This window comes from Toxotes jaculatrix, chromosome 21, assembly GCF_017976425.1.
Source record: "Toxotes jaculatrix isolate fToxJac2 chromosome 21, fToxJac2.pri, whole genome shotgun sequence".
Lineage (NCBI taxonomy): Eukaryota > Metazoa > Chordata > Actinopteri > Toxotidae > Toxotes > Toxotes jaculatrix.
The window spans coordinates 17,483,627-17,499,546 of record NC_054414.1 but is presented as its reverse complement, the minus strand read 5'-3'; the positions used below and the strand labels follow the sequence as shown (position 1 = coordinate 17,499,546).

At 41.6% G+C, this 15,920-nt stretch overlaps 1 protein-coding gene across 5 annotated transcripts in view; it reads right to left on the bottom strand.

The window, feature by feature from the left end:
- Nucleotides 1–15,920, bottom strand: part of LOC121201164 (ankyrin-3-like) — an 82,353-nt gene that overhangs the window by 27,892 nt on the left and 38,541 nt on the right. For 3 of the 5 annotated variants that reach the window (XM_041066849.1, XM_041066847.1, XM_041066850.1), the window contains 12 exons: nucleotides 15,792–15,890; nucleotides 15,016–15,213; nucleotides 14,540–14,638; nucleotides 13,725–13,823; nucleotides 13,419–13,517; nucleotides 13,180–13,275; nucleotides 12,201–12,273; nucleotides 11,635–11,694; nucleotides 7,078–7,201; nucleotides 4,023–4,125; nucleotides 2,735–2,841; nucleotides 819–1,043 (listed from right to left, as the gene is read on the bottom strand). In XM_041066849.1, the coding sequence (XP_040922783.1) occupies nucleotides 819–1,043; nucleotides 2,735–2,841; nucleotides 4,023–4,125; nucleotides 7,078–7,201; nucleotides 11,635–11,694; nucleotides 12,201–12,273; nucleotides 13,180–13,275; nucleotides 13,419–13,517; nucleotides 13,725–13,823; nucleotides 14,540–14,638; nucleotides 15,016–15,213; nucleotides 15,792–15,890 (1,382 nt within the window). Of the gene's footprint in view, nucleotides 1–818; nucleotides 1,044–2,067; nucleotides 2,101–2,734; nucleotides 2,842–4,022; nucleotides 4,126–6,068; nucleotides 6,081–7,077; nucleotides 7,202–10,165; nucleotides 10,202–11,634; nucleotides 11,695–12,200; nucleotides 12,274–13,179; nucleotides 13,276–13,418; nucleotides 13,518–13,724; nucleotides 13,824–14,539; nucleotides 14,639–15,015; nucleotides 15,214–15,791; nucleotides 15,891–15,920 lie in introns of all 5 variants that reach the window. The other 2 variants (XM_041066845.1, XM_041066846.1) reach the window with 2 other exon arrangements.

The window sequence follows — 15,920 nt, the reverse complement described above, 5'->3', positions numbered from 1 at the left end:
GTGTCCGCAAGATAGTGAAACACACATATACACAAAACACACACTCGCAAGGTCAGTGAAAGCACACACCACTGAGTTCTAGTTTAGTTTCAGTAATCAGACGATGCCTGCTACTTCTTTCCAGGACTCGTAGTGATTTCAGTGCATTTAGTGACATCAGTAATGGCAACTACTCAGTCACAGGTATACAGAGGTAGAAATAGGTATATTCATACCATGACAACTGCAAATGCTTGATTCTGATTGGCTGGCAGGAGTGGATATATTTTTAGTAATTGCACAGTATAGCACCTTTGATGCTGGTGCTAGTTTGCTGTTATTATCATAAACGTACAGACTCTACTTGAACAGGTATTTTGTGTCTCTGTGAACACATGAATCATTAACTAGTTTACTTTGCCTTTTCTTTTTCACAGTCTACATTTGTACACAGTTTACACCATACAGATGGTGATGTTGCCTTTACTTTGTCAAAGGGAAACACAGCTAGAAAACTTGCTTGAGGGTGACCACACTGTAGCAACTACACTTAAACTGCAAACCAAACTGCAGGTATTATGCCTCAACACACACACACACACACACACACACACACACACACACACACACACACACACACACACACACACACACACACACACACACACACACACACACACATTCACACTCTGAAATAAAAATGCAGATGGTGGGAAATGGCGATGGCAAGAAGCAGAAGGAAGGAGATGTCAAGTCACCAAACTAGAATGCACAAAAATCAATCAAGCAAACAGGAACAACATCATTCCTGAGGTTTAAAAAAAAGAATTAAATCTTACCCAAGGAACTGAGCTCCTGCTGGACCAACCTCAACCAGTCGGCTGGCCAGGCCTTCTCCTTCCACCATCGGGGGAGGCGATGCTAGCTTGTGCCTCTTGACAAGTCGACAGGTGATCCTGGTGGGCGCTGTGCACTTTCTCGGTGGGATGATGATGCGCATGCCGTTGTGACGACTTCCTCTCATGGAGCCGCCCCTAGCATCGACCATGAAACTGACCAGGAACCTGACGGAGAGCGAAAAGGAAGAAAAAGGAGGAGAGAGCGATAGGAGACAAGAGAAACAGTGAAGCAGAGGGCGCAAAGACAGGAGATAAAACAGTGAAAGAAAGAGCAGCATGTGGGGAGAAAACGAGAAAACCAGAGAGGGAGAGAGGAAAGATTACAGAAAATGAATGGAATAAAAAGTAAAATATACAGTTTTATTAGTTTAACAGCAGTATTGATGGAGAGAGAGGAGCTTTAGTTGAAGTGATCCCCTCCCATGCTGTGATCCTCAAAACACACACAAAGTAAGTGTGAGCAAAAGGGAAGACAGAGAAAGACAGGAGGAAGAACAGGTATGTAAGGAGTTTTCTGTGTTGGCTATGACTGTGGTGGCACCAGTAAGTAAGTAAGAAAAAAAAAACATTGTCAAGTATATGTCACAATTTTGCCACATCCATTACCAGAAAATGACTTGAAAACTAGATTCAATGCTCTATTATTCTGTGTGGATAACTTATAAATTAGACAGCCAAGATGCCAACACAGGAGCCTCCTGTGTATCCCGTATTTGACTCATATTAGAAGGTAATATAAATCTGTGTGTAACTCATTTTAACTTAAAGAAGAAAATCACATAACTCACACACACAGATTCACACCATGCAATCCGGTAAGTGAGAGGTCATGTTAGTTTGTATGTAGTTGCTGAATAAGTAGTGTCCAAATTGTTCATTTGAAAGGTTTGATGAAGTCTAGAGCAAAGATAAATATTCACTCACAGACTATAAAACACACAAACTGACACTCATTGTGACCTGTTGTGATATATTCATCTAGAACCGGGCTGTTTTTAAGTTAGAGACCCACAAAGATTTTCAAACAAACACAAGACCATAAATCCACTTTCTATCAAATCTGTAACACAGTTCATGTGTGAGGAGAGCAAACACTGATGTTATGAGTGAGCAGAGAGGGGAGGGTGGGATGTCACCAGAAACAAGGTAGTGGTGGTGATAAAGAGGGCAACCAATCACAGTCAATCACCTGCTGTCGTACTGCGGGAGCGGAGAGGAAAAACTGCAGGATGGACAACAAAGCAACGCAGGAGCGACAGGTCAACAACACAGCTTTGTCACTGAAAACACCACTGAGAAGATGATTACCAAGGAGTCCTTTAACGAAACCATTTGAAAGAAGCTTACTGCCTTTCTGGCAGAGAGTTACATGAGAGTATTGATACCACTGTCAATAAACCAGCAGCTGGTTAGCTGGAATTGTTGTTTTTACACAAGTTTTTGTACAAATATAATGTGGTAATTAGTGAGCTAGCAGTTTCCCCTTGTTTCCAGTATTTGTGCTAAGCTAAGTTAACCGGCTCGTGGCTGTAGCTTAATTTTATTTACTGGACAGAGATGAGAGTGGTATCAATCGTCTAACTTCTTCTAGATAAGCTTTACAATTTGAAAAGCACAGGCAGTCAGAGAGGGGGAAGAGAAACCGCTGCAGGTAGGAGCCGTTTTCTCGAGGGGAAACAAAATGAGAAAGAGAGAAATCGGCAGGGAAGACAGAGTGAACACACAACAGGTAGGAGGAAACAGAGACAAGCTCTTGTCTCGTATCCTTCCTCCCTCCTCCTTTTCTCTAAAAGCTGAAAACAGGGTTCACATAGATACAGTTTTCTGTATCTGTTCATCCTTTCAAACGTGCTTACCCAGAGTGTATTGGTGAGGAGACTAGGTTGACATTATCCAGTGCATCTGCAGTCCAGCTGTACCTCCTCAGAGAGTCATTGTCAAAGTCCTTAGCTGCCGCCAAATGCTGTGGAGGAGACGACAAAGTCACTGCAAAGCATAACAAGTGAGATTACGGGAAGAGTGTTTCCGGGGAATCCCGCGTGCACACAAGAAGAGGTTGGAGAAATGATATGTCAACAAGAAATCAAACAATGGTAAACACCAAAAAGATTAAAAACCAAAAACTTTCAAGTATTTTTAAATGCTCTACTTAAGTAAAGTTTTATTGAAATATTGATTAAATGTGTTCCATACTTGGACACAGAGATGAGGAAAAATGATGAACATATACAGCACATGCTCTGACATAAGCTGTCCATGGTAACAACTGAACATAACCGATGGCACAACTGAACAGAAAAAGAATATTATACTATGTATAAGAAACAATAAGATCTGAATGACATATTGTCACATGCACTGGCAGAAGGTGTGCATGATGACTTAAACATCTACCTTATTGTGTTGCTCTAGAATGAAAGATTTTTCCTTACAGTGCATCTGGAGCAGCATAAGACAAGAGACAAGCCGTTATTTAGCAGCTGCTACATTCACAAATCAAATAATCATGTTACCCTGAAGCTTTTTTCAGATATGTTAAAAGGCTGAAGTACCCGACCTGTATTAGCAACAATATTGACATTTTCCAAACAACAACGGCCCCGTCTAAATGCACAGTTGATTTTGCCTTGTGTTTCTGATGCTGGGCACATTTCTATACCTGTCTGGAGGACAAACCAGACCACATGGTCCCGCCCTTCATGTTGAATCATTAAAGGATCAGTTAGACTCAGTGGTAAAAGAGTCATGTTGTCTTTTGAGTTGTGGGATATTTTCCCAAGTTTAAGTTTCACCTGATTTCCTACTTTACCTTAAGTGCCATTTTGCTGGATCCTTAAAGTAAGTGGGCCATCACAGTAATCCCTCTTTAGATAGCAGCACTAACCACTAATCTCATTTCCTCTTTCAGTAAAATGTAACGGGATTGGTCGTCTTTATGTCAGCACCAACTCAGGTGTAAGAGGATTGGTGAATAGCTTGGCTTTTGGCACAGCACCAAGACAGCCTGGCACATTTGGACTGTGTCTCTTGTGAAGTTAATGACCCACAGATTACTGAATGAGAGAGAAACAGAGACACAGAGAGGAAAAAAGAGACAAAGCACATGCACCTGTAACTACCTATAGCTCCAGTAAGTGTACGTACCATCTCCTTACTGGGTGCCAGAATCTCCTCTATCATCATGCTGTCCCGCGTGAACGAGCTCCGGTTCAGCGTGTTGGACCTATCAGAACTGAAGGAACGCAGGCTTGGTGTGGTTGCCGTAGTAGTCACGGATTACCAAGACAACAGTCACAATGATGGAGAGGGGAGGTGAGGAGGAGTTGGGAAGGGGGTGGGGAGGGTTTGGGTGTGAGGGGGAATGAAAGTGAACAGAAAAAACAAACATAAACACATTAAATGCATGCAGCTTCCAGGAACCTGACTGTATGCCACCAGTGACAACAACAACCACAAGGCAAAAAAAAGAAAAAAAAAGAAAGAACCCTCATGAAGAGGGAATTCAACACAAACTCCAAATACAGAAAGAAATGGAAGGTGTGTAAAGGCTACTAATATGTCTGAGGCAACAAAAACATTTCAATGAACTAGATGAACTCCAGAAACCCAGATGCAAATGCAGCTGTATACCAGTGCTGGCTCAAAAGAATCACTACAGTGTCTGCACCTGTTCTGACAATTACAACTTTCTTTTAGCGTTTCCTGTCTTCCCAACTGGGCTTTCACACCAAGCCAGCACACAATCTGAATGCCCTAAAAGCCTGAGTGAGGCAGAGTAGCTTATGAAAGTTAAGCAGATTACTGTATGATGGACAATGGACACAGTGCTGGGACAGGAAGCTTGTATTGGCTGTCATGATGAAATGATTTGCAGAAACTTAGCTGATGTAATTTTATCTCATCCTCTGACAGAAAATCCATATTAAACTGAAAATTTGTTCAAAAGCTGTTTCTGTCCCAGTGTGTTTTTCAGTGTCTGTACGCTGTGATGTTGTTTGTGATGGGTTCTTCAGAAAGACTTTTATGAGACAAATAAAGAGCATTCTCCAGCAGTGACATGTGATGAATGTTTTCTTGCAACATCATCCACAATTACAACAGTGCTATTTGCTCTACACAAGTAAAGCGATGTGAACTAATTAGTCTGTGCTCAGAGGAAATGTGGCGTAACGCAACATGGCAAAAACACACTTCAATTCCGACATGACAAATCTATGGAAGCTCAGAGCGGCTGCGGTTGCTACATGAATTTTTTTTTTATGATCTCAAGATAATTATCGTCTCCCAAAATGACTGACTGGTCAGTGTGATCTGTTCCCCCAGGATAAACAGTCTTTTCTGAGCAAGCACTTTGGTTATTTACTGCTCAGAGTTGAAATATAGTCTGTGTTGCTGCCAATTTGTCTGAGGGTGAAGCTGAATATATGATAAGTGCATGTTTTATTGGACAGTTTAACAACAGCACAGCTTCAGTGGATGTTGGGGTTCTAATATATAAAGACATACCACCACATTTCAATATAAACACATTAAAATTCCACTTGTATGTGCTTTGTGCTTAGGGGCCACCATATACAGCGACCTTGGAACTGTAAAAGAGATTAGAAAGCTCTGAAAAGGACAGTGGCCAACTTTTTTTTTAACTAGATTCTTTGTCTCTGTCCATTCTTTGTCATAAACTATGTGACACTAAACTGATAAAGGCAATAGCTTCCGTATTGCCTACAGATATATCAGTTCAGGTCCCTGGAAGCTTGATGAAGAAATACTCCACACACAAACCAAAATGATGCAAAGCTCCACCTTTGTGGCAGACCCAGAAATACCCAGGCATGAATGATACAGTCAAACACAAAAGCAAACACAACAGCAAAGAACCCAGCTGAGCTTTATTCAACCGAAAGCAAGAAACTGGAGAACGATCACACAACTGAACCACAGTACACAACACAGTGCCTGATGTTAACATACAACAGGGTTAAACATTAAAACTGCTCAAAATCATAAAGTTAGTAGTCAAACATACACACTAAATATGTATTACATTGGACCACAAAGTCATGATATTGATAGCGACTGGGGTCTGGGGGGTGTAGGTGGTGTAAGGGGAGGGAAGGGTGCGAGATGGGTGGGGTGGGGCGGTGGTAGGTAGGGAGGTGTAGGGAGGCCTCTTCATGCCTTCAGCCTTACCTGACCTTGGGACTAACATTAGGAAAGGACATGAGGAGAGAATAAAAGATCATGAACAAACAGGAGTGGACAGAGAGATGCAGAGAGGAGAAAAGCCAAAGCAGAGATGCAGGTTGGTAGAGTGATGGCAGATGCTGCCGACTGACCGACTGACCAACTGACCGACTGACTGTTGTCCTGCCTGACATCCTCACAGCTCGCTGTCTGACTGAAACTTGGAGCGTACGCCCAATTTATAACCATAAACTGCCATTTTTCCACAGCCTGCAGCTCCTCCCACCACACAACTCCTATGTATTTCATAATGTTAACAGGGATATTGCTGATGCAAAGAATCTTTTTTTTTTTAAATAATCACTGAGAAAACAAAGAGCAAACTTTACTATTTTCTCGCTAACTGATCAGTAAAAACATGGATAAAGATGGTCAGTTTGTGATGTTTTGTAGATTAATCACTTCCTGCAGAGGACCAGAAACTCGTTAAACCCCCCCCCCCCCCCCCCCCCCCCCCCCCACACACACACACATGCCATTTCACTCAAACAGTGTGTGTTGATCCAACCCAGTGCTCAAGGCCATGCAATCGAACATGTTTCTAATTTCCTGTGGCTCAATGTCCATGTGTGTCACCGCTCAGATATTCAATGACCCCTCCCCTCTTCAACGTGTTGCACAACTGTAAATATTTTCTTGTGAGCAAAAAGTTCAAGAGCTACAGAGGGAGACCTATGACCCACCACTGGTGAGGGAAAAGTGTGTGTGTGTGTGTGTTTGATTGGAAGACAGAATAATGAGAGGCCTAAAAAGTTGATGGTACAGCACGGCTACGACAGCTTTTTTTTTTTTAAGACTCTTTGGCTTTGGCATGACAGTTTGCTTTTGGTCAGCAGCACAAATCTGCAGGTCACACTTCACTAAACTATGTGAATTTGAAATTTATGTACATTAACAAACTTTTAAATAGTCATAACATTGATTATGGACTGTGGTGTGTCATAGGGTGTCTTACCTCTGTGACCGTGCACCGACGCTGAAGCCCATGTAGCCCTCCTGAGGGAGCGAGTCGTCCCCCAGCTCCCGCAGGTCCTGGGGGGCCAAGTATTTGTCTGTGTCCCCCGTCATTGCATCGTCACCTGGGGGTTTGAAACACACGTGGATGCAGAAATGTTACAGAAAGAAAAGTACGAGTTGTCAGTCCAGGGTCTGTCACCAAAACTTGCAGCTGAGGAAACCATGTGTTCAGAGAGTGAATGAGAATAACTACTGAGCGGATTTGCTTGAGCAGCAACACTTATCATGCTTCACCTGAGATCCTCAAAACTTAGCAGAGACAAACTGGCTTTAAGGCCTCGTGTAAAAGTGGTAAATTCTATGAATGACTCCAGTGAGTGTTTCTTCTTTGTGTTGTCCATGCAGACCATTACAGAGCAGCTCTTTTAGACGGACAGATCAATGCAGCCACTGCCCAGAGGCTGTTTTCCAGTTCAGCTTTGGTCCAACAAACACACACAAACAAAAGTCTTGCTGTCCCTTTTTGTCCTCGTCCCCCGATGACAAAACATGCCAACTGCATCCAGTAAAGCTTGCAAACAACAAACAGTGCTGCTGTCAATAAATTCCTATGTCAGGTTAATTTAGTGATATTATATTAATCACAATAACAGCAGTTTAAAAGTTTTGTATATAAATACAGTAAAGCTAATGTAGCTTTTGAGCAGGTTTCACTGACCACAGGACAATGTTCCCAGTTAAGATGGATAAAAACACCTTCAGCACAGCGGAGCTCAGCGTCATCTCAGCAAACACATCATTCAAGCCACAAAACAAGCAGTTAAAGAGTTAAAGAGAAACATACGTCAAAGGCCTAGCAGGAACACAGTTAGCAGCATGTTATTCTCCCTCAGATGTACTGTAGATCCTAGCCTACTGATGAACCGGTGACCGAAGAGTTGAAAGAGAGAAGGGAGGAGTTAAAAAAAAAAAAAAAAAAAAAAAAGGGAGAGGGGAGCAAGTGCACGCAGGCGGGGATACGAAGGGAAAGAAAAGGAAGGCATTCCAGCAGCCACAAAGCACCGGAGACCCTAACACCACTCCACCCTCCCTGTCCCCCTACCCCCTGCTGCTACAGCACCCCTCCCCCCCGAAACTTTCTCTCTCACACACACATATTCACACACACACACGCGCGCGTTACCGACCCCATCTGGCGTCATTCCAGCCCATTCTCTGGGATCCCATCTCACAGCAAAAAAAAAAAAAAAAAAAAAGCGAACCCCCTCCTGAGCGAGCCACAACTCACCTCCTGCTTTAAAGCACTTCATCCAGCCGGCCGTCCAGTTTGAGGGATTTCACCCTGAACTAACTTTTCTTTGACTTGTAACCTCCCTTCAACTCTCTGTTGCTCTCTCCTGCACACACTGTCTATCTCTCTTTCACAGCCCGGCGCTCACACAAACAGATCAGCTTTCTCCCGCCTACCACCCTGCTCTCGGATTAGTGTGTGTGTGTGTGTGTGTGTGTGTTTCTGAACAGACACCTAGATCTCGCTGCAGGACAGAAATAGTAAGTGGGTGTGTGACTCAGAGCAAGTTGTCTAACATCTAAACTCAACCAATGCAGCGTCTATAGGAGCACACACACACACAGTATACTATGTGTCCTCACTGCTCTCCTTAACTTTTATTTCTTGATCTTGCAAATTTACAGTTTGTGGTTTGTACACTGGGCTGTTTATACATTTTCTCTCTTTTTCTTTTTCCTTTTTTCTTTCTACCTTCTCCTTGCTCTACCTGTCTGTCTGCTCATTTGTCTCTTCATCTACTAAATAGCACAAATTCTTTGCCGTCAAAACGCACACCCATCACTTCGTCCTCCTTACAACTATCACTATTACAACTTTCACTATTGTCTTCCACATATGCATATACTATGCATTCATAGTATTTTATCTTGACATTATACACTGGCTCAAGAGACATCACGAGGACATTTATCAGAGTTTGTGCAGCTCCTCCTGGAGCCACAAAAGGCTTTATACAACGTTTTCACACATGCAGCAATGATCTCTAAGACTGTAAACGGACTTTAATGTGTAAAATCAGTGGAGTTCTTATTTAAAACTGCAGCTGGGCCTCAAGAATCAAGCTAAGACTAAAGTTCTTGTAAGGAAATTGAAATTCATTGATTTGAGTTTTTCAGGTCTGAATACTGATGATTAACACAACACATCATGTAAACATATTCTGTCCAAAGCTGTATTAAAAGTGTTCTCTTACACAGCTGCTGTTGTAACGATTTCTTAGTTTTCCTGGATTTTCGACTTAAGTCCAAACGTAAAACCATCAATGTAAGATTATTGTAGTTAACGTGTATTGACCAGCTTGACAAATGAGGCATCTGCCTTCTTACTAACGGTGCTGCTTCCAGTTTTTCTATATTTAGAATATGAAACGCAGAAACCAAAGACCAGCATGAAGGGCCAAGGATGTAAACATAAGACAGATTTTGGATCATCTCCTAAAAGCCACACTGGAAACAGATGATTCAGCACTACACCGATTATTGGAGCAAACAGAAAACTTTACTCAAATGAAAGCCAACATATAGTAACTATGTTATTGCATTATAAATACTGAAGTTATCTCGTGATTCAGATTTCATATCCATACAGACCACAAATTAATTAACTTTACATCTCTGGAAAAACTCTTTGGAATGACCACAGCAGATTACAAAAGGCTTCACAGGGTTTGTGGCTGGTGTAGATTTAGATCATGGACTGTGTGTGTGTGTGTGTGTTATTAGAGACGTTAATCATTGCTGTTACTCAGCTGGTATGTGAGCTTGTGTGTGACCGTGTGTGTTTGTGTGCCTAGAGTTACAAGTGAAGTATTTTTAGATCAGAAATTAAAGATGGACACTCTACTAAAGCTCTACAACATAACTTCAGAGTGAGGGCAAACAAACACATGAATATACATATATTTCAATAAAAAAATCACACACACACAGAGTTTAGTTCCATCAGTTCAGCTGCACCACTTCAGCACCAGTTACTTGAGTTAGTTGTAGTGAGATCACCACTTTTTTTCACTTACACGAATAGATGATGCAGATATTTTCATCATCCATCTCTGTTTAAACAAAGCAGAAAAACACCTTCAACCATCTGTTTTATGATATTTGCAGTCTGGATTCACCCTTTGGGATATTTTTGAAATCATGCAGCTTGATGTTTGCATACTGTAGTGTCTGATCTGATTGTGTCTTGTGGGATAGTGCTTTCTTCTCTTTAACAGTTTTTGAGACTATATCTCTGGAATCATGCTCTAAGTTGCAGTTGGCTTCGAAACCTTCAACTTGCCTCTTCCCCCTTATTCCAACTAAAATTTCCAAAGAACTCTGGACAGTTGTGGGACCTACAATCCTATATAATGTTAATCTATCAGTTACATCTGGCATCGTCCCCTTGAGCTTTAAAACTGCTGTGGTTAAACTGCTATTTACAAAACCAAACTTCATCTAGGGTCTTTTAATAATTATCGACCTGTCTCTAACCTACTCTTTAGAAACTGGTGTTACATTATATTGCATATATACTGTATTAAATATAAATTGCAGCTCTGACCATTAGAAATTATGGCACGCCTGGTTATCTTATGATATCTGTCCACACATCTGATTTCTGCAGGCTGCTGACCTTTAGCAGCTACAAAAACTGGCAACTGCAGACAGCAGGAAGCATGTGACAACCTAAAAAAGAAAGCCTGCCATTCTTTACCATCAATGCAGACTGTTCAGCAAAAACACCGGAGGGCAGGATGAGCCGAGTAAAAATGAAACAAACTATTGATTGGAAATCTCAATATATCAATTCCTAGGTTTTCCCCTTCCACAGTCTGCATCTCATTACGGACAGTCAGTGAAAAGTTCAAATTCAGCCACTTTTCAGCCAGACTAGGAGAAAACACACACACACACACACACACCAGCAGCTGACACCATGTTTGCTTTGGCCCAAATGTGTGAAACTACAATAGAAGCGTCACCAACAGGCCTCCGAAGACAAAGGATCAAGTGTGTGTGTGTGTGCAGCCTACTCTCCATGGTGTGAAAAGAAATCTGTTACACACTCCACAAACGCCATATGCAGACAGTTGGCATGGCAACCAGCAGAAAGGCATATACCCTGCATTTTGATGCATGAAAATACTGGAGGCTTTACAGCAACACAGCATGAGAGAGTCGAAGGGGGAAGCAGCATCTGAAAGCAGATCAGTATGGTGTGTCGCACATGTGCAGTACAGTACATGTGCAGTACAGTACATGTACCATGAACAAATACAGAAGAGAAAGAGAAGAAGAGAAAAGGCCACAATTTAAAAGCTCCCATGGTGCTTTACTACTTTCAGTTAAATAAAGTACATATAACTTGTGACAGCACTAATATAAGGTTAATTGAAAAGTGAATGAGAAACCAGAGACTGAGAACGTTAAGAACAAACGACCGACATGCAGAGAGAGTGAGGACTTAAAGAATAAAACAATAAGGGAAAATGAAAAATACCTTCTTCCACATCAGATAAATAGTCCTCTGTGATCATTTCGGGGACATTGGCTTTATGGACTGTGTGATTGGGATGGAGGAGAGAGTCAGAGAAAAAAGGAAACCAAAAAAGATGGAAAATCATATTTATAACAAAATCATAGGCAAAGAAAGAACTGAAAACGTCAAAGAGATTAACTCAGAACCACGTCTTTATATTACTGCTACACTGGAAGTCTTTCAGTGGCTCTGGAAATAAAGGATGGAACTAAATTATTAAATGATGAAATAAAATAAGGATGGAAAAAAAAACATTTTGGCTTTTTTACCTGAATTACTCAGAAGCAAAAACAAAACAGCTGTTTCCTTGACAACAAAGGGAAAATTTGGCAACAGGGAGTCGAGCACTGGGATCAGCATAAACGCCAAATGTGACTCAACCTGAGATTTTACTGATTTTGGCTCTTTCTCCAGGATTTTGTGACTGAGGTCAGGTCATATGAGGGAGATCTGTTCTGATGGATATAAAGTGATACAGATTTACACATTAATAACCTGTAATATAAAGCTGTAAAGTGAAGCCTCACCTTCGTCATCGGACATGTCCAGCACCTCGTTCATGGTCTCTGGAACATTCATCTTGTGCTTCTCTGTCACAGTCTGTTGAACAGAGACAAGCTGTTAATCAGACGCTGAGGCTCAAATAACATGTATATAACCCATTTACAGAGAAAAAGAGGAAGTGCTGAGCTCCATTAGCAGTAAACAGCATCAACGGCAAATTAAGACGAGAACGGGGGGATATATTAATGTAATAATAAAATATAAACCAAGAAAAGTTGAATCGAGGGCAACTTGGCTGCTTGGACCTGGTTGTAGAAGACATTTCACCTAAGAGAGTCTTCAGGTGTCTACAGCAAAGTCCAACTGCCCTTGGTTCAGCTTTTGTTGGATGACCATGACCTGGTTGACTGAGAGTCTTCACACTTAAAATATGTGAATTTATGGAAGGTACTTTTGGCCATTTATTTATTCAGCTGGAGGAAATGTAACTGTGGGTTGGTTACGTAAAGAAATGGGTTTTTTTTTCATGAATGAAGCACTACATTTATCAATGGCGGCGCAGACGCCAGGAGGTGGTTGGGCTGGATGGCAGGAATTACAAAGCACATGACTGTCACACCAGAGACCATGGATCACATCCACAGTCCAGTCTGTTGTTAGGTTCAGGCAGTAAAAACACTTTTGATAAGGTTAGGGAAAGATTGTGGTTTTGGTTAAATGTAAATAAACACATTGGGTCAGATGTCACTGGGAACTTTGTCTGAATTAAACCAGACCACAATCATTCTCCAACCTTATCAAAGTCCTGTGAGCACCCAAACGAAACCATAAAAAAGATGAATAATGCTGTCCTCACTACAAGTGGATGCTGACCTGGAAAACCAGATTTCACAGACGGTCTGTGAACCTTTTACTGATGTGTTCAGTATCAGCGTATTTAAGACTTGTCACATACGTAAATAAACTAGGGGACAGGACGTGGTTCAGGAAAGAAATACGCACCTGAGTGGTCAGAGTTTCCTCTGTGACCACTTTGAGTGTGTCAACTACAGAGATGTAGCCGAGCCTCCTGGCAATGGACAGGGCACTATTCCCATTCTGGACAAGAAAAAAAGGTAATGAAGGTGAGTCTTTTTTTTTTTAAACACTATCAGGAAATTAAACCTTTTCTTCTTCTCAGGGTGAGAAAGAGAAAAGATTACAATCAATAAAAGAGCAGAGTACAGCGTATGTGTACTAACAGCGGTGAGTTCGTTGGGCGATGCTCCATGATGTAGCAGCAAGTTGATGATGTGTGTGTGTCCCTGCTGTGCAGCCTGATGGAGAGGGGTGTAACCGTTCTGCAGAGGAGGTTGAGAGACAAAGGTTAGAGTCTGAAAACACAATTACACAGAAAACAAGCAACAAATACACATTTATGCTACACTCGCTGACTCACAGTCAGTGACACAGAGTGAATATACACTGTCTGAAAACATGTAGTTTCTCAAACTGGGAATTAATATATACATATATACACACACACTCACACGTTATTATAATGTTACCTTGGTCTTAGCGTTGACCTTTGCCTGATTCTTCAGCAGGAAGTTCACCATCTTCACGTTGCCATAGTGGCAGGCCACATGAAGAGGAGTGTATCCCAGCTGATGACACACAAATGTTCGATGTAATTAAACCCACATTTAATGGATATGGTGTTATGTTGTCAATGCACGGTATAATTATTCATGTCAGAACACTACACAGAAGCTCCACAGATGGTTATCACGTAATATTAATGGCTCTTTTTGCTGGAATAATGTCACATATCTGACATTGTCAAGCTAAATATTTAAAAATCACATCCTTTTATCAGAGATTCTGAGAAATATGATCCATCCATCCATGTAAATCTACAATATGTGCTGTTAGATAACTTGATTTAATTGCTTTATTAATTGCATTACTCCTCTCAGCTGTGTGTGCTTGATCCGACTCATTTGTTCAAACAAATCATCTGAGCTGGATTGTGCTGTGCACAGTATTTGTATTTGTGTGAGTGATCAAGTGTGTTGCTGTGAGCTCTGATAAATGTTCCCACTTGGGGACTGTGACAGTTACCAGAAATACACCACACAAATAGGCACTTCACGACGCGGGTATTGGGACTGACCCAACGCCCGGGTGGCGTCTTCAGATTGCTTGTTTGTTCGACCGACAGTACAAAACCCAAAGATACTACATTTACAACAATATAAAACAGAGAAAGGGGCAAATCCTCACATTTGAGAAGTTGGATCCAATGAATATTTGGGATTTGTGCCTGATAAACGATTTAAATGAACCGCTTCAGCTCTAAAAAAGATGCTGATATCGTTACCTTGGTCTCAGGGTCTACGGTAGCTCCATGGTTGACTAAGACCTCAGCAACGTTGACTTTATCCTCCTGGGCAGCCAGGTGGAGCGGAGTCAGACCAGACTAAGGACACAGACGAAGACGGAGAGACAGTCAAATACAAAAATAGACAAAGGTATAAAAAGGTGCTTAACAGAAGACAATATAATCGAGAGGGAAAGAAAGGCAGATTGTTTAGAGCAAGATGACAGGTTTGTGCATTATGGTGACGCATCACAAGAGACAGAAAACATTAAAAACTGAATGCCAAAAGAAATAACAGACAAAATAACAGGGTCTTGGATAAATAAAACACTGTAATTTAAATGTTTAAAGTTAAATGAAGGCCCTGCCCTCTAAATATTACACACACAAACACACAGCAAATATTATTTTCATGCTAAGTACCACGTCAGAGACAAACATCTGCAGGTGGCAGTTTCCACACAAGGATCTTGTACCTTGTTGCCCATGTTAACAGGAGCGTCTCGAGCCAGCAGCAGCGTCACTATGTCCACGTTGCCCTCCTGTGCTGCGAGGTGCAGAGGAGTGATTCCCTGGCGTGTTACCGTGTTGGTGGAGGCTCCGTACTCCAGTAACGTGGTGGTTATCTCCATCTGATTCTTCTTAGCTGCAATGTGGAGCGGCGTGTAACCGTTCTGGGTTCACAGAAACAGAGAAGATGTGTTCTGAATCAAATTTTCAATTACTTTAAATTTAAACAAAATGAAACTTGTTCTCCAATTCATTCAGCTTGTCTTTGTCTTCTTAAAATGTGGATCATTAAGGGGTGTAGAACATTTTAAGCACTTAAGAGATTCATGGTTTTACAGTTCATGTCCAGATAATTGATTAAAAAGACACCCAAATTGTTCTGTGGAAAAAAAGAACTTGGTTATTAAATATTGAAAATATTAAATTAAATATTAAGAAAAAGTTAATGGAGCCTTGCTGGTTTCAGGATAGATGCTGTTGGACCGGCTGATCACAATGCATCACTTCACTATAGAACACAGAGTAATTTCATAAGGGTGACTGAAACTAGGTCAGCCTGCTTTCACCCCGAGCCAAACAGAGAGACTTTGGTGCATCAGTGCATTAAGGAACATTCAATTTCACTTCCTTCAACACACACACACACACACACACACACACACACACACACACACACACACACACACACACACACACACACACACACACACACACACACACACACACACAGACTGACTCTTACCTTTGCAGCAGCAAGCGGCGAGGCCCCCTGGTTCAGCAGGAGCAGCGCCACCTTCTGGTTATCATAGTGTGCTGCCACATGCAGTGGAGTTAGTCCACTCTGAACACACACACAGACACACACGAGCAT